At 41.9% G+C, this 26,582-nt stretch overlaps 1 protein-coding gene across 6 annotated transcripts in view; it reads left to right on the top strand.

The window, feature by feature from the left end:
• Meis1 (Meis homeobox 1) overlaps window positions 1-23,678 on the top strand; it is a 141,355-nt gene extending 117,677 nt beyond the window's left edge. Inside the window, exons 10-13 of one of the 6 annotated variants that reach the window (XM_075944409.1) lie at window positions 18,429-18,487; window positions 19,571-19,660; window positions 19,962-20,056; window positions 22,157-23,678. In XM_075944409.1, the coding sequence (XP_075800524.1) occupies window positions 18,429-18,487; window positions 19,571-19,660; window positions 19,962-20,020 (208 nt within the window). In that variant the 3' untranslated portion in view covers window positions 20,021-20,056; window positions 22,157-23,678. Of the gene's footprint in view, window positions 1-18,428; window positions 18,569-19,570; window positions 19,661-19,961; window positions 20,057-22,156 lie in introns of all 6 variants that reach the window. The other 5 variants (XM_075944408.1, XM_075944411.1, XM_075944406.1 and 2 more) reach the window with 5 other exon arrangements.
• The last annotated feature ends 2,904 nt before the right edge of the window (window positions 23,679-26,582 follow it).

Below are 26,582 nucleotides of genomic sequence, written 5' to 3'. Positions count from 1 at the left end.
CCTGTGGTGCCAGGAGATGTCCCTGGATTCTCCACACAAGGTCTCCCAGAGACCTGTAGGTCTTCATCAGCCATTGGGTACAGCCTTATGCCTTCACCTTGGTCATTAGAGGAGCGAAAAGCAAGACCAGGAATTAGAAGGCTATGAAGCAGTGCTCAAGTTACGTGCAGATTTAAGGCTGAAGCTCAATTTTGCAGATAGGGAACTTCCAAATCACTTTTACTTTTTGATATGGGATAGAGTGTGTGGCGCTCTCCTTTTTCCTTGTCCTTCCTGAGTGTAGAGATGGCTCTTCCCTGCACCTCGATTGCTTCTCACTTGTCAATTGCTCTGGCCTCATTAACAGTTTCCTGGAGAGATGGTCTCTAAAGTAATCTAAAATATCCGAGATGGGTAGTTTTCTTGAAGTGCGGTGAGAAACGGCATTTGCGTGTCTTATTCAAGTTTCAAAATGGTTTGCAAACCTTCTCTTTTTAAGAAGCTGGGCATAGACAGGTGTAGCTGTGCATTCCTTTAATCCCAAAACTCAGGAGGCAGAGGAAGGAAGATCTCTGAGTCTGAGGCTAGCCTGGCCTACAGAGTGAGTTCTGGGACAGCCAGGGCTACACAGAGAAACCTTGTCTCGAAAAACCAAACCAAACTAAAGAAAGAAACAAAACAAACATATCAAAAAAAGGTTGGGAACATATGTGTGTGTGTGTGTGTGTGTGTGTATGTATACACATACACACACACACACACACACACATATCTTTAGACTTTAGGTAGGAAATAGCATGCAAATAATGATAGTACCTTTTAAAACCTAAAAGTGCCAAAGACTCTTAAACCATGGCCCGTTTGATGACTGAAAGGCAGAGAAAGTAGAGTGTGTTTTCCTTTTACTTTCCTGTAATAAAAACACACGGAGCTTTTTGAATGCCTGAACGTAAACACTTTCATTACATAAAACAACAGCCCATGAAGTTACTTTCATCTAGAACTCCTAATATTTTTTTTTAAAAGAAAAAGACCATTAATGTCTTAAGACTTCCTCTTCACTTCATTTAATTTCAACTTAGAAAAAAAAATTCCGTCCCTCTTCTTGGATTTCTTAAAACTTGTTAACACACATGTAAATTTTTGTATATGCTATGAGTCACGGCTGAAGATGTTTCATGGAACGCTGAAGGGCAGGTTGGGTGTAGATCAGTCATAATTATTGGCAGCAACATTGAAATGCACAATATGTTAAGTAAAAGCTATAAACTCATCTCTGGTTGCTAGCTTGTCAGAGGAACCTTAGCTGGTGCGGCTATAGAGAGGCGCCACCTAGAAAATGAGACAGAGACTTTGGGGGCACTGTTCCTTCCCAGCACCACGAAACCCATTTTAAATCTTTTCATTGACATAAAGGATAAAGCCACACGTTAGGTGGCTGAGACTAAAATAGACAGGGCAACGGGGAAGTAGAAGATCCACACTGTTAAACAATGAGGCAGATTGGATGAAGAGAAAACAGAGATAAAAATGTCATTGCAAATACTCATTCTCCTGGTCAGGATGAAAATAAGAGAGTAGGAATCTTAATACGACTGGCGCTAGGGCCCTAGGAGGGAGTGGGATATCCTTCACGCGAGAGACTGTAGACTAAGTCTATGCCAACGTATTTTGTTGAGATCTGAACCAATTATTCAAATAATCCAGAATATTAAAAATATTTTCCATACATGATTTGATGTAAGGAGGTGTTGCCTGACTTTTCCAGGTCAAGTGCTGTGACTGACTGCCTAGATACTTCCACGCTGTGAGAAGTTTAGACTCAAAGTGTGGTCAGGTGTGAGATTCAGCCTGCACTCTATGCTTGTGTCTCCTTCCTCTTCCCTCCTCCATTGTTTAATCTCATTGAAAAATGGTAAAATCAGCATTTGGAAACTTTCCATCTCTGTTTATTGTTTTCATTTTTGTGATAAATACTTCTGAGAATTCTGAAGCAGGCAGAAATATTGTGACTTTTTAGGCAGAGCTTTAAAATGTCATTTCAGAGTCAGGTGGTGGTGGCGCACGTCTTTAATGAGTCAGAGGCAGGTGGATCTCTGTGGCTTCTAGGCTAGCTTGGTCTACAGAGTGAGTTCCAGGACAGCCAGGATTCCCCATCCCTTCCCGCCCCCCAAAAATTACTTCGGTATTCAAGTCTTTTATCAAATATTTTTTACTTATTGTTTGAGAATTTCATAAGTGTACACTATGTGTTTTTATTTACCCCCAACTCCCTCCCTTCTGGGCAGATGTTTAAAGAAAACATACACATACATTAACAAACACATACATGAATATACACATATATCCATAGGCTCAAAACCAATATTGCTTCTTTTTTATCTTTAGCAGACCAGCTTTTATACATTGAAAGTGTGAGTGGAGGATGGTCAAATAAAAACTCATTGATACATTTTCAGGCCATGCTGTGGCAAAACTGATGCTTATGTTGTATTTGCTGGAAATCCCAGACACTCCTTGTCCCAACAGAGGTCTGGCCCAGATTCATGGAGTAAATGCTCTAGTTTCATTGCTTATGGCTTTTCATACACATCCTCTCCTAGAAAGGCTCGATGTTAAATGACTATCTCCCTGTGTTCTAAGAAGGTAGCACAGGTTTTTGGTGAAAAATATATAGCATATATGAAATCTGGCATGTGTGTAGGGAGAAAACCCTCTCTGTCAATTGGGTGTGTAGAGTTCTAGGCAGCACCCTGGTGTCTGATAGGATATTACAGCTAGTGCCCTTCATAGATTTTAAATTTGGAATCCATACTGGGTCTCCCCAAGCCCTTCATCTATCACCTTTCAAACTGCCAAGCATCCAGGCATCGTTTCCCATATGTGATCCATAGAGAGGGAGCTGGATTCTTATGCTGCAGGCAGGTAAAAATGGAAGCTCATTTTTACAAAATCCGATCTTTCCTATAATAGATTCAACAGTTAAAGGTCAAGTCTATTTCTGAATTATAGTAGTCATGGAGGAAATACCTTTATAAGTAATCAAAGATTCTCTAAATATAGAGACATGTTTAGATGTAAATGTTAAAACAGCTTATCCTTTCAGCTCCTGTGATCTCGAAATCAATAGGGGTCAGTGGGCTCCATAGAACTGTTCTGCTTCTCCTCTGATGTAATTTAATAATACATTTTACAGATGTTGTTTAAACATTAGGCACAGATTGTTTTGTCAATAAAGTTAAGCAGAGGCATGACACAAAGACAAGGGAAAAAAAACAGATGTGAAAAGAAAAGGAAAAGAGAAACAGAACCCAAACCCATGGCAGTGTTCAGTGCGAGAGGCTCTGGGGTCATTGGTTGGCTACTCAAGTGCAAAACTAACGTGCAGCTGTGCATTCTCTCTCCCTGGCTGGAAGTCACCGAGGGGTGCAGCAACGCCACATGCACACTGTCATTTCAGGGCACGGCTGCTTCTGCTTTCCCTTTGAGAATTGCAGAGGAACCTCCATTTAAAGTAGACTTCGTAATTGAGCAATGGAGTAACAGGTGCTGTGTTAAAGAGAAAGCAGAAGGAGATAGAGAAACAGACTAACTCCCCAGAACATATCAAAGAGCATTGTTCTTTAAGTCTTGGTTAATTGCTGGGCTTTTTGCACCTTGAGTGTCAATTCTAACAATGCTACCTTTGAAGACACTTACGCTCAGGTTAGATTAGAGCAATCAGTAATACTCACCAGATAAAATACTGTCTTGTTGCTCATAAGAAAATATTGAAATCAGTCAAAAAAATGTTTAGCTTGCATATTGCCAGAGACAGGGTTGGAGAGATGCCAGACAGCTAAGCTATTATTAGGAAGGAGAGCTGAGCAAATATCTCGGAGGGCAAAGGCCCGTGAGCTCAGAAACCTCCAGGTATTGTCATGTCAGAGAGTTTTAGGACTTCAACAGAGGCCCTGCTTTTGTCTGCAGATTTAAAAAAATCTTCCTGAAAATAATTCTCTTTGAAAATGGCTTCTGCTCTGACTATTTGATATAGTTTGCTGAAGTTTCATATCATTGGATTTCCCAGAGCTTTTCCCCTGCTGTAGAAAGTCGTATCCTTAACACTGTTGAAGATAGACACTCCTTAAGAAGGGATAGGCAGGTCGGGCGGTGGTGGCGCGTGCCTTTAATCCCAGCCCTCGGGAGGCAGAGGCGGGTGAATCCCTGTGAGTTCGAGGGCAGCCTGGTCTACAAGAGCTAATTCCAGGACAGCTAGGACTGTCACACAGGGAAACCCTGCCTCAGGGATAGGCATTGCTTCAACTTAGTGGACGGAAACTTGGACTCCTTCCTTCATGGGAATCCGAACCCTGCATCTTGGAACTACTGCTTCTCCCAGGCAGCAGGCAGTATCAAGATTATCTGGACAAGCTGGGTGGTGGTGGCGCATGCCAGAGGCAGGCGGATCTCTGTGAGTTCGAAGCCAGCCTGGTCTACAAGAGCTAGTTTCAGGACAGGAACCAAAAAGCTACGGAGAAACCCTGTCTCGAAAATCCAAAAAAAAAAAAAAAAAAAAGATTATACGGACAAGATTACACAGCACACTTGAAGCCCAGGCTTCTAGCTGCAGAAGCGTTTTGAAATGTACAAGGTCGTCAAGTGAGGCTCAGAGTTGGGCGACCCATTTTCCCTGTGAATGACTTTCAGATTGACTTTGGACATTGTGTATGCAAGGATCGGCTGTACTTGTTGCAAGACCTCACTAAGAGCCAGTTGGCTGTTTTCCTTCTGTGTTAGTGCAAGCATCTAGTCAGTCAGAGGAATGGGTGGGGAAGGCCCCCAGAGTGAGCATCAAGCACTGACTCCAGTGTGCTGGAGTAGAGCAGCAAGAACGCATCATGGGAAGGGGTTCTATGACGCATGATTGCTAAGGTTAAAGAGCTTGTCTCCACGGGGGCCCAAAGAGCCATATGAAAATATAGTACTTGCACAGGGCAAGTCACGGAGTAAGCGGAGGAATATCAAAGAGTTGATACTGAATCAAATGTTTAATCATCCCCCTCATCTCTGACCAATGAGATGTGTGCCCTTACTTAGGTCGTTATATTGTCGCAGATATCAGCTTCTTGAACTTTCACAGTAGACCCGTAGGGTTGGTTAGTGAGAACTCTCATGCCTGTATTCTAGACTGTGTGGAGTGTACCAAGAAGCCAGGGGAGCACTGCAAAGTTGATCTGATCAGGGTTCTACTGCAGGAACAGAGCAGAAGAGCGCTGTGATGAAGAGACACCCCCCCAAGAAAATTAATTAAAAAGTTGCTACTTCCTCTCATCTCAAATAAGCAAACCAAACACTGTAAAATAAAGACTAGATGAAATTAAACATTATCGCAAGACATGAAAAACATGTGGGCTGTCATTCGAGGGTTCATAATAAAGATAAATCAGTTGTTTTCAGCACTGCGCTGTGAGACTGTGAAGGGCATGGCAGATAATAGCCTTGAAATTTCTCAAGTTATTGTACAGCAAAATTTGTTTTTTTCCTCAGGCATTCAATCTTTTTCTCTAGCAATTTTGTACATGACAAACTTTTTAGTGGGCGCATTAATAATCTATAAGTAATGGGTTGTCAGGTGTCAGTTAGAGATTAAAAGATTGTTTAAGCATCACCCATTTGCTTTTTCGAATGAGTTTTGTAGGTCAGGAGAAATAACTTTTTGAGTTGTGGTTGTGTGTGCACGCTGATCTCCCCCCCCCTTCATTTGGCTCCCCTCCAGGTGTGTGGAAGCACCGTATTACATTACATAAATCCTGCACGTAGGAGCAGATTTGCAACTCACACTGTGTGAATCAAGGGGACGACCGTCTCCGCTGTCTTCTGTAAATGTATTCAAATTGGTAAATGCTGTTCTTGATCATCTCAAAGGAACTTTGCAAGGGGAAGCAGCTTTAGCTGTGGGGAGAGAGCCGCTTTGCAGGGTAGAAGTTCCCCCAGCAAGTCCGGCTTAGGTCTATTCTTGTCAAATCTGTCTTGAGTGTGTTTACATAGAGTTTGCCTTCCTGGTATTTTCTGCTTGCACGGGCCTGATCTCCACCTATTTTGTGTCAACAGTTGCTGAGCCTGGTGTTGGGTGATTAGGCATTAAGCACCAAGCCCTGAGCTGGCTGAGACCCTCTCTCCCTCACTTACATCACTGCCTTGCTTCAGGGCTGAGCCCACAGAAAACAAATAGCGTATTTGAGTGCTTGAGGAGTCAGCCTGGAATATTGAGAACCAGGGGCAAATGTTGCCTCTTTGTTAAACAAAAGTTTTCTCAAAAGGAAGGTGAGCCAGAGGCTCAGTAGAAGGAGGAATTTGAAGGACAAAGGTCTAAGATCTGGTCAGTGCTTACACCTATGTGTGGAAGCCACAGTCTTTTGTGTAGATACTTAGGGCTAGCTTCAATTATACTTAATTTTTTTTTTAAGAAGGAAAGCCCAACATTCAAAAATAAAACCACATAGAATGAATGTTTGTAATTTTTGGCCAATATGGGGTCCTCCATTCAAAGCCACCACTATCATTGAAAATGTTTCTCTCCATTTTTTTTCATTTTTACAAAGTTTTTAGGCTGGCCTACTGGTTTGCAAAGTACCAGAGTCTTTTGCGCTCGCCGCTCCTTAACACTAACAAATAGCAAGAACAGTTTGTTTCATAGCCCTAAAGGCTGGTTTTTACCCACCAGTAGCAAGTGCCTCTCAAGATTAGACCCCAGCATCAAAGACAGAAAAACCATTTCCTTCCTCAAACACATTAGGTCTTGCAGGCTCACGGTGATTATCCATCTTGGGTCCAAAAAAAAAATTTCCTGTCATTGGTGAGATCTGGCTTAATACTGATAAAGTAATTTTTTTTTTAAAAAAAGGAACAATATATTGCCTATAGATGGAAGCTAAATGAATCCTGGTTAAATAACATATACTGAAGTTTTTAGTAGTTTTAGTCTGGGTTATTGAGGTTTTTTTTTTTTTCTTTTTAAGAAAGCAGTACTTTTGCGGGTTGCTGTCTGACTGAAGGGTTGTGTTGGTCTGTATTACAAGAACATCTGCTGTGGTTGACTGCTCCCTCGTTCGGGTCAGAGTTCATAGATAGTTGGAAATGGTTGGGGGGGGGTGTGGTTGAAAAGCTAATAGAAAGAACTGTATGTGTACAAAACCGTGAGACCTCAGTCGCCTCGGCTGCTCACCTGGCGGGGCTGTTCATGGAAAGAGACGTGGACTTGGTTGTGCCTAGAATTCCCAGCCTTAGGGCTTGGAGTACTGGGGAACCAAAAGGGACATGTGAGACTCATTCTGAGTAAATGATGTAGTGTTTAAGGGGGGGGGCATATTGAGAATTAAATTTTGTTCTCAGTCATGCTATTTCTTTTGAAAAACACACATGACTTTTGAAGTCTTATACAGGGCATCAGGGATTAGAATTTTAGGAACTCCATGTTACTGAGCCATAGGGTACAGCTTCTGGGTGGGAATTTCTGCATCGTTTGACAAATGACGTGCTGCTAGCTGCCAGTTATGAGGCAGGGACAAAGCCTCCTCGTCCAGTGCCTCTTCAGGCCTCCCGTTGTGGACGTGTTCTTAGCAGTTTTATTAACATTTAACATGCACAGTTCAGTGCTGCATCCGCAGAGGTCTGCAACCTTTCCCAGCATCAGCTGTAAGGTAGTTTGGCCACTTGAAAAGAACCTGGGTCCCGTTAGTTAATTCTGCTCCTCTTATTTCCTGGTCTCTGCTCAGCAGGTCCCAGCCGTCACTCTACTTTCTGTTTCTACGTTTGCCTCTTCTGGGTATTTCACACACGCGTACACATGCAAGCGGTGGTCTTATAATACGCGATTTTACGGGATTGTTTCTTTCACTTAATGTTTTCAGGGTCCAACTACGTTGCAGCATGTATTATGAGCACCTCATTTCTGGCCGAGCAGTGATGTACTGCGTGGCTAGAAACACATTCAGCTTAGTCCTTGTCAGTTGGCGCGCATTTGGGTTGTTCCCAGCTTACGCCGCTAGGAGCTTTGTACTAGTATGTATTTTTGAGACTTTTATAATGGCAATAACCTCAGCAACTCGTGTGTTAAGTTTTACAGCTATCAAAGCATGTTTCTTCGCAGTAAGCCACCAGATCACTGTGGTTCTACACCTTCATGCTGCTCTCCTCTCAGAGCAGGTCAGCGGCCTGTTCCCACTCAGCTTCCGGGCTCTTCCGACTAGGCACTGTTTTGGACTCTTTCTGCCAGTAGCCCGTGTTTTGACTGAGATACCGGATAATATTTTGTTTTTAAGGAATATGCATTGGGGATGTATCTAGGTTGGTTGAGTGTTTACCTAGCATGCAGGAAGTCATGGGTTCAATCCCAAGTAACACACAATACCAGGTCTGGTAAGGATCCCAGCAGCACTTGAGAGGTGGCAGTGAGAGACGTGAGGTGAACCTTGGCTACATAGTCAGTTTGAAGCATGCCAGTCTAGGATTCTTGGGACTCTGAGGAAAAAAAAGGAAACGGGAGAGGGTGTAAGGAGCATGGAAGGAAGGGAAAGAGGGAGGGAAGCAGGGTGAGGGAGGGAAGATCAACGCTGTGATATTTGTATTTAATCCCAGCCCTTACTAGGCAGAGACAGACAGATCTCTGCGAGTTCAAGACTGCTCTACATAGACTTGGGTCAGTTAGGGCTGCATAGTGACCCTGTCTCAAAAATAAGCAAACAAACATAAAAGAAAAGTAAAATTACACTGGTAGCCAGCAAGCCAGCAGTAAACCCATGTCTTGCAAAGCTTCGCCAATAGGGCAAGCATTTGCCAAAGTCTTAGAGGAGGCTTTTTTGTCCCCCTCATTTAGTCATCTATCTCCTGGAGGAGGGGGGGACATTGCCTTTCAGTGTGCAGGGCTCCATGTCCGTTTCCAGGGTTTACAGAGCGCATATTGGGGCATGACATTGAGTTTAGATCTTCCTGGTTGAAACACCATGCCCCCAGGAAGCACTGAAAAGAACAGACACGAACCCCCAGGTCATGGCGACTATGCTGTTCTGTACCTAAATTCTGTGACCAGGCAAGACCGAGTGGCAAGGTAAATTTTGAGAAGCCTTCCCTGGGTATGACTGAAGATTCCAAGACCACAAATTTATGGTTACTGAAGGTGTGGGAAGCTGGGACAACTGAAGGAAGGGTTCTGGAGAGAGCCAAGTGTTCAGAGGCTCGGCAAGAGGAGACTAAGATTTACTGGTGCCTGTGCTGATGGACAAAGTCATACTTCAAGTGCAATAGAGTTTCAACGTGATCATTTAAGGCAATACTCTTTGGGAAAACAATGCATACCTAATCATTAAAATGGTTATCTATCTGAGTTGCCTGGGTGACCTCATGGTTATGCCTATTGCTCACTGTTTATTTACTCTCAAAGGTGTCTGACTTTAAGTGAAAAGCTACCTGCTCCTCTTCATAATGGAGACTGGCAAAAAACACTTCCCCCCCCAAAAAAAACAAAACAGGATTTGCTTTTTAAATCTATATATTTATTTAGTTATGTGTTAAGGATGCTGAGTTATATGCAATCTTACTAGCCTTTTGTGAATGAATTATATGCAATCTTATTGGCTTTTTGTGAATGAGAAAATTAGGGTTTAAATGGGGAAAAAGGTTCAGTTACAAAATAAAAAGTGACATCCATTTTGGTAATATTTTTATAGCTTCCGAAGCTTTTTTCCATAGCAGAGAAGGTTTAACTACTTTTAGCAATCTCTTATGCATTGTCATTTTAAACGGATGTAACTTAAGTAGGCTACCATTTTTCCTTACATTGAAGGCTATACAAACTCAAATCTTCATATTTAGGTAGATGTTTCATATGTGTAATTTTTACCTACATTCAAAATCAATGGATACTTAAAATTTTGAGTGTGTGTGTGTGTGTAAACGTGCTTGTGTGGAAGCGGGTGTCTTTTTCTTTTGCTTTTCCTTTATATTTCTGCAACACGCTCTCTCACTGAACCTGGAGCTGCTTGATTCACCCTGTACTGACTTGCCAGTGAGCCCCATTGACCCTTCAGTCTCTTCCTTCCCAGGTACAGGGAAGATGCAGACTACCAGACCTAACTTTTTTTTTAAACGTGTGTTTTGGGGATCAAACCCAGGTCATCATGCTTGTGTAGCCACCATTGTATCGACTGAACCAACTCTCCAGTCCTTTACATTATTCCCGTTCAGTCTTCCTGCACGAAGCCCGTGGAGACACACTCCCCATTTATTCTACCAAATTTAGCCCCCAGAAGTCCGTGATCTAGAAGGCAGCAAGTAGAAACTTAGGATAAGAAAGAGTTCAAGCTAGAATAAAACATTTAGGGACTCCATGGCTTTTATGGAACCCAAATGTTGTTATGCCATTTGTTTACAAGGGGGATTTTCTGTGGTATGTTCTTATGCAGTGTTGAGTTATCTTAAATTTTCAGTTATAAGTCCAAAAACAGCACACAGGTTTTGTTATTGCTTTGCGCTCTCATTGTCAATTAAACACTCACCCCCTCCACTGGCTGCTTTGAAGAAAACCTACGTACAATTAACTTCTTGGCTCAAGCTAGACAGCGTCAACTCTTCCTGTGCTCCCTGCCTCTGGCTTCTCATCCTCTGATGGAATTCCTGGGATTTGAGCAATCTGACATTATGATTCTGGACTGGGTATGGAGGAGAGCTTGCCTCCCCCTTTCCCTGTCTCTCCAGCCATTCTCCACCCCCATCCCCAGACATGAGTGATGTATTGCAGCCCGGGAGCTGCCGGATCTTGGAGGAGGTTAAGAAACCAGAAAAGGTGCCAAAAATATGATTTCATATGGTTTGACTCGAGATTGAGTCAACTTTCTTGAGCATCTTAACATGTTTTATAAAATTTTATTTCACAAAGAAATGATTTGTAGAAAGGAACCTAGGAGCCTATCAGTTTGGGATCATTAGATCCAATAAGTAAATGTAAATCTGCAATCATGATTTTTCAGTAGATTTTTTTTTCAGCTAAATCTTTTGCTTGAAAGAACAAAGAGTTGCTTGGGAGAAAGATGCTCACAACTCTTTCCTGTAGTCTTTGTCTATAAAACATGCCTTAAAATTTTAAAGAGATGGTGAATATTTAAAAAGTATATGTGGTTTTATTTGATTAATCCTCATAGGATTGAAAGAATATTGTGTTAAGAAAGCTCATGTTATGGAAAAATAACAAAATCCTGAAATTCTATAATTACCTTCCAAAGTCAGATTATTTTTATTTAAAGTTTTCATCAGGCCTCTTGAAATTAAAAGAAGAAAGCCTTTAGAAAATTTCCCAAATAGATTCTATGTCAATTAAGTATTATATGTTCATATTGTTTATTTTTAATAAAATACTATGTAAAAAATAATGATAAATATTATATATTTATACTATATATAATACTATCTCTATATAAAGAATACTGTATACAAAAATTGCCAGCATTTAAATTGTTTTTAGGAATACATGATATTTATTTTGATTTAAATAGGTATGGAACTATGTATAAATATAACTAGTATTAATCAATGCATTTTTGCTAATTTGCCTTTCTAGTTTGGTGTGATCATTTCTAGTTGTGTGTGTTTGTATGTGTATGAGCCTGTGCACGTGTGTATGTAGGCTCACATTCGTGTGAGTGCAAGAGTTCACATAGGTCAGAGGTCAGCATCGAGTCATCCACATAAACACTTAACTGGCCAAGCCATCTGCCCCAGTGAAATAATTTTCTAATTATGGATTATTTTCTCTTCTTGGGCCTTTGAGGCTGTTGGAGAATGATATTGCTCCATACTTAGAGAGGTGTGTGCTACAATAAACCCAGGTCTACCCCCATTCTATTTACTTGTTCCTAGTTGGTAAACAAGACGAAGGACAGGCAGAGAAGTGGGTCGTTGTTTGGAAGTGAAACACTTTGATTTTATGTGGATTCCTAGCGGTAACTAAATGTGGGCTCTCTTTGATTATGTTAGTTGTAAGTAGACACTAAATACCAAGGAATGGTAACAAAGTGAACGGGTGAGTTTTTCCCTTAGTTTTTATCGCTATTCCAGTGACTTATAGAAGGGAGATCAAACTGTAGGACGTGTTGGCTTTGGAACTGGGCGACTCTACCTTCTCTTTTGCTCCCAGGCGCCCACTGAGCGCTCCTCATCCTCCTGATCTGTGAGAATTCAGTTTAGCAACAAAGTATGGGGCTGGGCAAGAAGCAGATGATAAACAAAGGATAAAGGTCCACTTGAGAGGGCAGTTCCACTAGCTCTTGCTTAGAAAATCATCCTGGATTCCAAAACCGGGAATGAGCGGAGGAGGCACAACGGTAGAATTGGGAAAACAACACACACATAAATATACACACATACCACATATATATATATATATATATATATATATATATATATATATATATACTAACCACACAGACATCTACACACACCCACACACAAACACACCACACTTACAAACACACACATGCCAACAACACTTACACATACTTAATACATACATACTATACTATACATATACCACACATAAACAAACCCACATACACCACACATACACAAGCACACATACACAAACCCACACACACCAGACATACGCAAACTCACACCAAGCACACATACCACACATACACAAACACACACACACCACACATATATTAAAAAACTCAACCTGTAACAACTGGGGAGTGAAGTAAGGAAACAAAGCCAGAAACTTCCCTGTTGGAAACAAAATCCAGAGGTAGCTGGAAATCGCCTTGTCTGGTTTCTTATAAAATGCAAAAAGTAAAATTCAATTTATAGATGATCTCAAGTGTTGGATGCTGGGAGATTTTCTTTCCTGTTTTAGCTCCCACTCTTACTCTGAGCCCTAAATAAACAACCAGGTCAGAAAGAAATACATCTCTGTTTATTTGGACATGGAGGAGAGCTATAAGGTCAACTCACTGTCTCACTTTCCTTTGTAAAACTTGGCCTGAGAAAGAAGATCATTGGGTCTCAAGCAGAAATTCTACTCTATTACGGTACAATCAGAAGGAGATGCAGGCTTCTTTCCTTCATTCAGTTGTTTGCCACCTACAGAAAGGTGTTCTTAAAAAGTTCTTTAAAAGCAGCTTATAATTAAGGTGTGTGTTTGTGTGTGTGTATGTGTGTGTGTGTGTGTATGTACTGCAATATACAAAGGCAAATAAAACATTTCTAACCTTTGAAACTTCACTCAATTCACTCAACAATTTACTTTAGAAACCTAAATTGTAGCATATTTTATTATATTCTTATAATTCTATTAAGAAAAGACGTAAAACTTCCCATCTCAGTGAGTCAAGCTGATAGGGTCACATTCCTGACAACTACATCCCAATTATATTTAAAGAGAAACTGTTAAAAAAAAAAAAACCTGTTCTGTAGCGATTGGAAAATGTCTTTATATTATACAATCTAATTCTGATTTTATCCTTCTCTTTCCTACTTCTCTTCAGAAACACTATTTTTTTTAACGACATGGTATAATTTCAGTATGTATATGTATGGATATATAGTATATATATTATATGTATTGTGTATATATTATATATACATACATATGTATAAACTATTTTATTGATTTCTCCTAAAATAAATGTTTTAAGAAGGAAAATAAGTCTATTTATGTTCACATCCAATCTAAAGGTATTTTGTTGGTTTCCTGCTTTAGAAATTTCCTGATAGTTTTGCTTCTTTCACAATGAAAAGTAAAGCATTCTGTCACAAAGCAGGGAGGATGAGACACGGGTCAAAGGGCACTTGAGAAACAAACAGCCAGGCCAGTTTATTTAAACAGATAGCGGGACAAGGGAGCTGACCTCGGTTTGACTTATAGTGGGAGGAGCAAGAATGCCATTTTATTGCTTTGCCCAGAAGGAAAATGTTTTTATATCTGAATTCACCCCCAAGCCTTCTAAATACATGTTCTGCTATAGGCAGCTAATCCCAAAGAGAGAAATTTGGGGGGAAAGACCCAAGGTTATCTGTAATGGTGATAAAATACAGCACAGAGAGCCGAGCTGTGAAATGATGCCACATGTAAAGGAAGTAGAAAACGAAATACTTTGCTGTTTACCTAGTTACTCTCAGGTAAAGATGTTCATCACAACCTCAAGCCATGATACAAGTTGTTCAAAGTAGTTAGTATAGGCATTATAATTTAGTAATGTTCCAAGAGTGTACTGAGTCCTAAATATAGTGATAATATTTTATTATATTGAAATGTTTTTAAATGATAGCTTGGGAAAAGGAAGTTGGGTGGAAGGTCTAGGTCAGTTGGCAGAGTGCATGCCCAGCACACACCAGCCCCTGGGGTCGCTCTAGAAAGCCTGTGATCCCAGCATTCAGAAGTTCAGGGACATCCTCCTGAGCTACATAGCAAGTCTGAAGCCAGCATAAGTTCCTTGCAACTCTGCCTCAAAACAAGAACGAAAGATGATTCTATGTAGATCTTGTAAGCTATCTGGACAATCCAAAGTGGTAAAGTTTTCTTTGATTTCAAGCGTTCCTGTCTGTTATTGTTTTTAATGACAAGATTCTCCTCCTGGTATCTATATAAACTATGAGTCTCTTAAACTTACACACCAATAAAAAAAAACAGTTATCACCTCCACAAAAAGAAATGGATGGTAGTCCTCATTGTCCGCTATGTTCAGCGAGTCCGGTTTTATCCCATGCTTTTTCAGACTCAGGCCAGCTGGCCTTGGTGAGTTCCCAATAGAACATCCCCATTGTCTCAGTGTGTGGGTGCACCCCTCGTGGTCCTGAGTTCCTTGCTCGTGCTCTCTCTCCTTCTGCTCCTGATTTGGACCTTGAGATTTCTGTCCGGTGTTCCAATGTGGGTCTCTGTCTCTGTCTCCTTTCATCGCCTGATGAAGGTTATTATTCAGGAGGATGCCTATATGTTTTTCTTTAGGTTCACCTTCTTATTTAGCTTCTCTAGGATCATGAATTATATCCTTTATTTATGGCTAGAAACCAAATATGAGTGAGTACATCCCATGAGGGAAATGGGAGGCGGTGGCGGGGAGGAGGCAGAAATCTTTAATAAATAAATAAAAAAAGAATAAAAGGTCAATGAGTATGCAAAAATGAACTTCAACAAAAATAAAGACTTACTAAGTGATTACTAAAAAATAAAAAAAGAAGTAGAAGGTGAGATTTGTGGTTATGTAGAGACCAGGGCAAGCCCAAAGAAATGCAGCCAGTATGTCTCTGCAGACCTCCATAAGATACAAATAATTTCATCAGACCGAGAAGAGTGGCCCGTGTGAAAGTAGCTCAAAATATGAGAAGTACTTACTGGGCAAAACCTTTTACGAACTGTGGATGCTTAACCCAGGGAAAAGAGAAAGAAGCCTAGAGGAGACAAGGTTCAAGCGTTGAATGAAATTATTTAAATTGTCCCAGAGATCTGAACTGCTAAAGGATTTTAGATGAAGAACAGGACCTTCCGGCAACTCACTTCATTCAAAGACTCTCAGGGAAAAAAATTTGCGCTGTGCTGGTTTCAGTCCAGTATAGCCTAGGCATTGATTTGGTGGGATGCTATGGAGGAGATCCATGCCAATGGCCAAGCTAGGTGACAAAGCACTTCCTGAACTTGATTTCGTTTCTCTCTGGTGCCATGGGATGAACGGTCATGAGTTGGTAAGCCGAGTTGGTTGCTACTCACTGGTCTTTGGGAGTCTACATGTTTGAGTGTAGAGGTTGGAATATGGAAAACCCGAGACACTGAATCTCTTTGGAGTAGCCTCATCTTTATCTACATACACAAGTTGGGCAGCCATAGGGCTTCTCCATCTATGAGAAGTCTATTGTGCTCATTCCTGGTCTCAGCATAAGTGTTGCTGCCAGTGGGAACTGGCTCAGAAGTAGCTGCTTCTCAGAGACAGATATTGGGGTTCAAAGATCAGAACTGCAAAGCAGCCAAACCACTAGAGAGTTCTTAAATCTACCAGGGCTCAGACATACAAAGGGGCGATTTTGTCCTCAGCATGATTACAGACTGGACTGCTCTCCACCAAACCTCAGACTGCAATAAACTCTTGTCTCCTCTTGCCTTATATACCTCTCTCTGCCCAGCCATATCACGCCTGTCTCCCCCTCCCTAGTGCTGGGATTAAAGGCGCACGACTCCCAGTGCCGGGATCACCTTTGTGTGAGTTCTATTTCCCTCTGTAGACAGATTCAATCTCGTGTAGCCCAGGGTGGCTTTGAGTCCTGGGATTAAAAGTGTGTGCCACCACTCCCCGGCCTCTAGTGGCTTAGTGCTCTCTGATCTTCAAGCAAGCTTTATTAAAATAAAAATAAAATATCACTATAGCCATGCCAACAAATTCTGAACATGTGTTTGGCAGCACGTGACCTGAAATTAGTCATTCAATTTCTCTGAGCCTTGTTAAAAATTGTCCTCATCTGTTAAAGATTGCTTTCATGCATGCATGATAGTATGGGCCTTTAATTCCAGCACTTGGAAGGCAGAGGCAGGCGGATCTCTGTGAGTTTAAGGCCAGCCTGGTCTACATACATAGTGAGTTCCAGGACAGCCAGAGTTACCTAGTGAGACCCTGCCTCAAAGAAACAAAACAAAACAAACAAAACAAAACACAAAACAAAAAAAAAATTGCTCTCCCTACCCATAAAATGTCTTTAAAAAGATTTGAAAGAGGAAGCTAACAGACTCTGTTTCTTCGCTGTCAGCGGAGATAATGAAGAGCAGCGTAAAGAGCTACGCTTTGCTTTCTTACCTATATTAGTTACTATGAAAATTACTTTTGGTATATGCAGAATATTAATATTAAATAATTTTCTAATTGGTCATGCAGTGCCAGCAGCTAATGAAAAGGCAGACATTTTTTTCCCCATTTTAATTGGTTCTTTCACATGGTATTCGGGCTACACCTGCGCTTATAATGAGAATGGAGAATTAATCTAACCTTCTGCTCGCGTGATTCCAATTGTCATGGCTTAGATAAGATAGGGGTAACCTGGCTTGGAACGCGGTTTGTGGTAGATCGGTGTTTTCAATATTTTTATTAGCAGCTCAGGAACTCCATGTGTGAAAGCCGATACAGTAGGCGGCCTCTCAGAGTCTGCCTCAGTGTGCCTTCCCTCAGCACCCAGTCCCACTGTTCACCCCAAGTCCTTCTCAGAAAGAACACCAGCACATCCAGGATGCCGAGAAACTTAAATGCTAGGAAGCATGGGTTTTTATTTTCAAGACGTGTCCTTGACTGTTGAATGGTTTGGATTTTCAGGCTTGCTCTATTTGCTTGGATAGAGAAATGTAGAAACTAAAATTTATATGAGACCATGGAACCTCCAATCACTAATAGGGCATTATTAAACTTTTTATCATATTTTTGATGTCCTTATCAAGGTGGAGGTGGGAACTAAAGGTAACTTTCTGTTTCAAAATGGACTACATATTCCTTACTTAATGGATTTGGTGTACAATTCTTACAGCCCAGGACAAATGGATCTTAAAAGTTAGGCTCTTGTGAAGATGGCTTTGGAATAACCTGTAACCCCGTGACCTCTGAGTACAAGGCTTAGGTTTCTGAGGTGATTTATGTTTTCCTGTTTTACCACAGTCGGACATATAACCGCATTTTTTAATATTTCAGTGACTTGACATTTGAAGGAGCTATGAAAAGACTTGTACCAAACAATTTTTAAAATAAACTTAGAGTGACTTAAATATCTCAGTAAGATGTTTATAAAATTGCAGTCGTGGCTGAAGAAAGCAAAATTACAAAGTCAGTGGCCCTATAGACGTGACCTTGTCTTGACTTTGCATTTTGCATAAAGAGGGAGAAAAAAAGTCACTCCAAGAAATCTCTCCACGGAATGCATTTCTCCAAAGTCCCCAGAAGTGTGAGTTACTAGTGATAATCTCCAGACATTCCTTCAATGGATGCTGCCCGGCCGGCTCAGTCTGTTATCTTAGCAGTGGACAGAAAGATGAGACTACATTTGCAAAAGGTAGGGGAGGTTTGGCTCCAACAAACTGAGAAAAAGAAGCCAGAGAGTCTAGGATTGAAATGTCAGTAATTGGGAGGTAGCAGATGTCTTCCCGGCTTCTCTGTCCCCACCAGCTCTGGCCCTGCCCACTGCAAAGAGTGGTGGCTAGCATTGTTTCTTGAAAACCCTGCTAATTCCCCCATGAAAAGATGAAATGGAAGTGTCCAACTGTGGTAAAAACAGGCAAACATAAATCAACTCAGAAACCTAAGCCTTGTACTCAGAGGTCACGGGGTTACAGGTTTTGCAGCGTTCGAAGCTGTCCAGGAGGGAGAGAAAGGAGGCAGGCTGAATTCGTCTCTTCCTCTGCCTTTGTTTATGTTTTTCTGTGATAATGAAATGCTTTGCTTTCTTGGTTGCAGGTTTATTAATGCCCGGAGAAGAATAGTGCAGCCCATGATAGACCAGTCCAACCGAGCAGGCAAGTCCCCTCTAGTGACTATATTCAAGTCAGGCAAACGAAAGCCATCCTCAAGCCTTTCACCAGGAGGGCTGCTACCTGGTAAATGAACTGGGAGTGCGTACTAGGAGTGCCTGGCCGTGAACATTAAACCAGTTTTGTTTGGTAACAACACTAATCAATTTAACGTCGTTATAAAACATCTGAAGAAAGGGGGAAATAAAAAGCCAATGGAGAAAAGTAACCCTGAAATCACGTGCACAGTTACAATCTTCTTTGTAACCATTTGCTATAGTAATGTGATTTTTTTCCCCCCCTGAGTTTGCCTACCCAGCTTCTGCTACCATGACCACTCCCTGGTGCATGGCTTGGTGTGGAATTGCTGTAAACTTTATTACCTGTCAAAGGGTCAAAGGGGTCAGGATCACTTGTGGGACTCAGTAAAGTTCAAAGACGTTCAGTGAGGTAGAGCTTTTGTGTGCTTTAATAACCCAAGGCAGCTTACCTTCTAAAACAGCTTTTCATGTACAGTTAAAACCTGGGACTCTGTCAGTGGCGTAAATACACCGTCCTTCTTCTCATGACCTCGCTCATTAGTATCCGTCTTCTGCTGTTCACGGTTTTAAAAAAATAACACCTTTGCTGTTTCTCAGTCATCAGCCCAAGGATTTGTTTTCTATTAAAATATGGTAGCAAAGGCAGCACGCAAAGTTCCCAGGGCTGATGCAGGCGTGGACGGTCACTCTGAAATATCTCTCAGCTCTATCGAAAGCTCTGCTGGTGTCATACTGAGTCAAGTCCCAGTTAGTCACATTCCAGGAGCTTTTTTTTTTTCTTTCAATGCCCTTATGGAACTACCAGACAGAATCCCAAGCATACATTTGTGTGTCTACGCTATTCCTGGAACATAGATAGCACCTGAAACTCAAGACTCCAAGGTGCACACAGAACTGGTCTGAAAGACATGATTCATTATGGTTTAAAAATGGTGTCTGTTTAGGATGTTCTCCTTGTCCTCTGGTCTTCTCCCCTCCCCTGTTGTCCTCACTCCTCCACCCTTCCCCCCCTCCCATTATTAAGAAGCTGTGCTGTGTACTTTTGTAGTCAGCCAAGGAACACCTTATAACCCTGACGGACAGCCAATGGGAGGCTTTGTCATGGATGGCCAGCAACACATGGGCATCAGGGCTCCAGGTGAGACATGTCTCTGTGGTGGTTTTCCATGTTTAGCTCCAGCAAAGTCGCCCTCCCCAGTCCCCGCCGGCACAGGTAACCCCACCCCACCCTCTGCTTTCTCCGGCTGCCTGCCTTGCCACGCCTTGCTTTGCCATCTGTGCCTCTAAGATGCTGCGAAGGGGAAGCCAGGACCTGTGTGTGCTCAAGATCTCACCGCCTCTCGGCCATCTAGAACCTGTTTTGTTAAAGGGTCTTTTGGCACTATCTGTTGACTTTGCTCATTTTCTGGCCTCTTCTTGGATTTTTATCTCCCTTCTAGGACCTATGAGTGGAATGGGCATGAATATGGGCATGGAGGGGCAATGGCACTACATGTAACCTTCATCTAGTTAACCAATCGAAAGCAAGGGGGAAGTAAGTACAAACGGGGTCTTTGTTTTCACTTTGTCCTAGGGATATTTTTTTTCCTCTTGCATTTTCTCATGTTCTCCTTGCCCATAGCTTCATGCTTGTTCGTTCTTTCCATTAAATCCTCGTTCCTCGCTTCTTTCATTTTCTCGTTGGTTTTGATCAAGGTTTTAAGCTTATAAATTCTGTGTATGATATACATTTATCCTGTGTGTTGCTATTGTACAGTACTGACCACATGACAAAACAAGAAACAGTCAGGAGGTGGGGGGAGTGGGTTGTCATAGCAACAGACTGATTTGCAAAATGTAAGCAGTCTGCAGCAGTGCAAGGAGAGGAAAGAGCATGTCCCCAAAGTGCCATAAATCTGTCTAACCGCAGTTGATGCATGAGTTACATTTCTACACTAACCTGCAAGACACCAAAAAGCCAAACAGAGAACTTCTTTTACGTAAAATAAACACAGCTTTACTTAGGGTAAGTAAAGGCATATTTTGAGCTTCAGTCAACTAAACTTTGATTTTTTTTTTTCCCTTAGTTTGTTCCTTTGTCTGTCCATCATAATGGGATTACGTGTGGCAATGGAAAAAGGGAGAATACAAAATAGAGGTGTGCACAGCAGGCTTCAGGGCTTAGCCCAGGCTAATTGACTATATCCAAATTAAGTATGCCATCACTTGCAGTGTGACAAATGGATTTGACTTATTCAGTATACAAAAATAGAGATCATTAATGCAATCTTCAGTGGCAGGCCTAGTGAAGTGAGCCTAGGAAAACTGCCCCAGATTCTCACCCGGACATTTTTCTCTGCTAAAAAAGACACCCCAGAAATTGGAGTTCAAACAGCTAAAACTGTTTTGAACTCCAAAGGCCTAGTGCATTTCCTAAACCACCCTAACAGCCTTGCTCTAGCTTTCTTTTTTGGAAATGAAAAACCATGGTTTCAGAGTCTTGGATGTGCCTCTGATTATATTAACACACTATTTAAAATTCTTGCTGAGGCCAAGGGTAATGCACGCTGGTCTTCTTCTCTGGGTGGGAGTCCAATATGAGTTTAACAATTCGCTCTGAAAGCATTCCATTGAGCTTGGAAATCAACAGTCTTATTACCTCATCACGGAATTCTCCTGCTTAGTTAATTTAAATATTGTTTCTTAGTTTCTGGGTCAATTAAATTTAAATGATGTATTTTATGCTTCGTGACCAATTAAATTAATAGGTTATTACAAAAAATATTATCATCTTTTTTGATTAAAGAGCTGTGGGTACAGTATATTTTATAAGCAATTTTCATTAGTTCAAAAATGTTCCTTTAGGCTAGATTAAGCAGCCATTCATTGCCGGAGCCTGGAGACCTTATTCGAAGGTGTTCCTCGTATTCACAGTGCGCTATTACTTAGAAGTAAAGCCAATTGAACATACTTAGCAATGGCGTTATGCCTTTCACCCTTGATGATGATGGAGCTTATGGCTCTCAGAAACAATACACCCGTCAGTTTCCATCAACTAGAGCAATCCATGCAGAAGACAAGAGGCCCCCTCAAAGCGAGAGGAGCATTGTCTTAGGTCCAATTTTTCTTATTGTTCTCAAAATCATTGTAAGGTAGACAGGGCTCTGTTCAGCTTTTCTTTTCCTCCAGCTCTAAGAGGCCATGTGGAAGGAATTTATTGATAACTGTTTTGATTTTTTTTCCAAAGGTGCAGGATTTTGTTAAGTGGTCAGCATTAGTGAGCTTGCCTAGCTCCGCTTCCTGTGAACATTGAGTGACCACAGCAGTGTGCATACTCTTGATAGAGCATATTTCAGCGAACAGAAAAAAAAAAATGCTTTCTTAGGTCAGAACCCAAGGAGGTGGTTTTATGTTGTTTGTTTTTCACTTGGACTTGGTAGGGGACTGATAATGATGGCAATGCAAAGGAAGTAGTAGCGAGTTCAGACAACCAACATTGACATCTCTCGTTTTATTTTCTTCTATATGAATCGAAAGAATGTTTCCCCTGGCCCTTGGTCACAATGTTGCTTGTTTTCATAGCAAAGTCAGAACCACACTGTTACTTTTCCGTAACATTTTCTTTTTGTTTTTTTTTTCTTTTGAATTTCTACAGGGCTGCAAAGTATGCCAGGGGAGTATGTAGCCCGGGGTGGTCCAATGGGTGTGAGTATGGGACAGCCAAGTTATACCCAACCCCAGATGCCCCCCCATCCTGCTCAGCTGCGTCATGGGCCCCCCATGCATACGTACATTCCTGGACACCCTCACCACCCAACAGTGATGATGCATGGAGGACCGCCCCACCCTGGAATGCCAATGTCAGCATCAAGCCCCTCGGTTCTTAATCCAGGAGACCCGACAATGAGTGGACAAGTCATGGACATTCATGCTCAGTAGCTTAAGGGAATATGCATTGTCTGCAATGGTGACTGATTTCAAATCATGGTTTTTTTCTGCAATGACTATGGAGTTCCATTCTTGACATCTTCTTTGGACCAAGGAGCATCCCTAATTCTTCATAGGGACTCTTAAAATGCAGGAAAATCAACTGAAGTCAATTTGGGGGACATGCAAAAATAACTATATAAGACATTAAAAAAAACAAAGAGTGAAATATTGTAAATGCTATTATACTGTTATCCATATTACGTTGTTTCTTATAGATTTTTTAAAAAAAATGTGAAATTTTTCCACACTATGTGTGTTGTTTCCATAGCTCTTCACTTCCTCCAGAAGCCTCCTACATTAAAAAGCCTTACAGTTATCCTGCAAGGGACAGGAAGGTCTGATTTGCAGGATTTTTAGAGCATTAAAATAACTATCAGGCAGAAGAACCTTTCTTCTTGCCTAGGATTTCAGCCATGTGCGCTCTCTCTCTTTCTCTCTCTCTTTTCCTCTCTCTCTCCCTCTCTCTAGCCTGGGGCTTGAATTTGCATGTCTAATTCATTTACTCACCATATTTGAATTGGCCTGAACAGATGTAAATCGGGAAGGATGGGAAAAAACGGCAGTCATCAACAAAGATTAATCAGCTGTTGCAGGCAGTGTCTTAAGGAGACTGGTAGGAGGAGGCATGGAAACCAAAGGCGGCGTGTTAGGAGCCTAATTGTCACACCAAGCATCATTGTCCCCATGCGACAACCACCACCACCTTATACATCACTTCCTGTTTTGTGCAGCTCAAAAAACATAGACTGAAGATTTATTTTTTAATATGTTGACTTTGTTTCTCAGCAAAGCATTGGTCATGTGTGTATTTTTCCATAGTCCCACCTTGGAGCATTTATGTAGACATTGTAAATAAATTTTGTGCAAAAAGGACTGGAAAAAAAATGAACTGTATTATTGCAATTTTTTTTTTTGTAAAAGTAGCAGTGTGGTTTGAGTTGGCATGCATACGAGGTTTACTAAGTGGGATAAGCTAATTATACTTTTTGTTGTGGATAAACAAATGCTTGTCAATAGCCTTTTTCTATCAAGAAAAACAAGGAGCTAATTATTAATAGCAATCATGGCACAATGAGTCTTAGCCTTTTGATGGAATTTGGATTGTATGAGGACGCCAAGTTCAGCTGTAGTCACTGAGCGCAGTAATGAAATCAGAATCCAGAATAAAGACAAGACTATTTTTGACATTCTGACTTCCCTGCTTTAAAATGTGTTCCCTCCATTTTAAAGGATTAGTACAGTAACTATGACAATTAGCTCCCTGAGCCACATGGATTTGAACATTGTAACCATGGAGTAAATTATTTAACAATAACCACTGGTTTAAGATGAGTTAATGAACTGGTAATATCAACAAAATCAAGGATTAAAGCCACTAAACTAGCTGTAGACTCAGATCATATTCAGATACTATCCGACAGTATTATTTACCTACACTCTCAGTGAAACTGTGATTGCATACAGTGGCAGAGCTGAAGCCCACACTCAGCCTTCCACCAAGGAGATAATCTAGGACAAGCATTACATGTTTATTAAGAAATTAACTATATAAAATTGAAGAGACCAGACTTCAAAATCTAATTTTTATAAATATGCTCTGTGTTCTCATTGGATAAAACTGGTTATTAACCAATTTCCCAGAACAGCTGTACAGAATTTCTGCATGGCAGCCAGCTAAATGGTTCAAAATAACATGTTTAAGCTGCAATAGCTTATAATTTCACTGAAATAAAATCGCTGCTCTAAGAAAGTGCTTCGCCGAGCTAAGGGAAATATACAAATATTTTAATTAAGGCAAATTCATTTTTAAAAATAAGCCTTTGGGTTGCTTTGGGAACAAAGGATGGGTCAGAGGCCTTAAACTCCAGTCTGACATTCAGGCCCTTGTCACTTTATAAACCCGCCCACAGCAATCCAGTTCTCTGTTTGGAAAGAGAAAGCAGCTCTGGGCCGGCTTCCCTAGGTGACTGTGGCTCACTGCCTCACCTGCTGGAGCAGTGGCGGCGCGCGCTCTCACCTTTTGTTTATGGGGCCTTGTTTAGGAACGGGCGGACTTGCAGGAGAGAGAGGCCTAGCTTACTGCCGGCGTCCGGGTCCCAGCGCTGCCACCCACCTCGCCCTCACCCCAATGAGGGGGACCGTTGAACTTTCCTCTTTTGGCCCCGAGACAGTTCTACGACTGCATTTAAGTAGTCCATATTAGTGAAATCATTTTCTGTGACGGGTGGTTAGTGGCAGTTAACAATCATTTATTTACTTTTAAAATTAATAATAAACTTCATAAACTAACCACCCTTTTTACTCCTGCCTCCCCAGTGCTTGCCCGGTGAGTCAGCCTTTATTCTTCTGCAGGCTCTTGCCTAATGGGGGCGGGGGGAGGAGGAGCCACGGAGGGGAGGCAGAGGATAGGAAAGGGGGGAGGTTTTAAGGAGGGAGAAGAGCGAGAGTAAGCAAAGCGGGGTGGGGGGGGGATACGGAGATTAAAAAGAATCATGATCATTAATGTCCAGGAATTAGAAAAAAATAAAACATGCTTTTGTGTCGTGGGCTCCCCCCTCGGTGTGAGGATTGTGTGAGCCTCACTCCTCAGGTCTCGCTCTCTCTGCCCCCAACACCCTCCTGCTTAATGCTGTTTTAGCTTTTCCTCTTGTAAATTTCAGAGCCAGCTTTGAGGTTATTGAGGACACTTATCGGAAGGAGGGAAATAATAGAGGTGTGGAGAGTGTTTTTGATGTTTCTTAAAGGCCAAAAACAAAACGCCCTCCCCTAAACAGGGCACACAATTGTACAGGCTTTTTATTGGGGGGGGGGGCGGGGGGAGGGTGGGGGGAGGTCCGCTGAATGAATGAGGCTGTAGAAGGTTTAAGTACTTTTTTCCAAAAAAATTAAAAATATGTTACCCGATCATATTTAATCAAATGTAATTATAACACATTCAAAATGAATAATACGCCTTGGCAGTATTTTTATTGTTATTGTTCATTGCACGATGTTCGACTGCTTTAAAGCACAGGAAAGAAGCAAACGCGCTACAAATGGGGAATTACCCTCGTTTAGCATTAAAATTCATTTAGATAAAATTGCCACAAACATTTAAATGGGAAGATTAGTTCCCCCTCACGCCTTATTGCACTCGCTCAATGGTTCCGTTAAGAACATTTTACACGTTGGAAATTCCGTCTTCTCAGACGGCTTGCTGTTTCCTAGTTACACACATTCAAAGCAAAGGCTGCCGCATCGGCAGCCGCAGCAGCGGCAGCAGGGGGAAAAAAGTTTGGCAACTGCTCTGCAATTCATCCGCTGCGCCCCCGTCTCCCCTCCGCCCTCCCTCCTCAGTCTGCCCTCCCTCCACTACCCCCCTCCCCCATTATGCAGTTTGCAGAACAGGGCCTCCTCGAAGAACCAAGTTTGGTTGTACAGTATAGACAATATTAAATTTTTTTTAAAAAAGGAAGAAGACTGGGTTTCTCCTTGCTTCTCCCTCTGCCGTCCAAGGGTTGAGGGTTGAGTGCCAGTGTGCAGAGCCGCCCGTATTCCGACCCCAGGGCCGCCAGGCACGCTGCTTTGGCCCGAGACATTTCCAGGAAATTCGCCACTGCTCTTGCTAGTGCGGTGGTGGAAACGTGTTAAAGGCTCAGTTTGCAAAGTCCGGGCACGGTCCAGTCCCTCCCGGCTCTCTCCTCGCCCCACCCCTCCCCCGCCACCCATCCCCTCCCTCCACACACACCCGGGTTCTTTCTTTAGAGACGCTGGAAAAGAGGAAAGTCGGCTTCGACTGCCACCTTTTGGGGATTTGGAAAAACGACGCGGTAGGATACCGGAGGCGGAGCACGGGAATGGGGGGGGGTAGGGGTGGGTGGGGAGAAAGCCCCTTATGATCCTGCGTCGGAACCGGCGCCCTTAATCTGATGCTTAAATATTTGATGTGGAAAAATTACCCATAAAATTAGTTACTAACAATTTCAAATTGAAATCACTTATCGAATTATAAGCCCATTAAAGCTGTATGGATGGTATTAGGAGTTCCTTGGGAGGCTGTTTCTTCGCAGGGTGCCGGGCCTGCGAGTTTTGCCACGGGGAGAGGTGTCGTC

Source organism: Microtus pennsylvanicus, chromosome 12 (assembly GCF_037038515.1).
Source record: "Microtus pennsylvanicus isolate mMicPen1 chromosome 12, mMicPen1.hap1, whole genome shotgun sequence".
Lineage (NCBI taxonomy): Eukaryota > Metazoa > Chordata > Mammalia > Rodentia > Cricetidae > Microtus > Microtus pennsylvanicus.
This window is presented reverse-complemented; position numbering and strand designations above follow the sequence as displayed.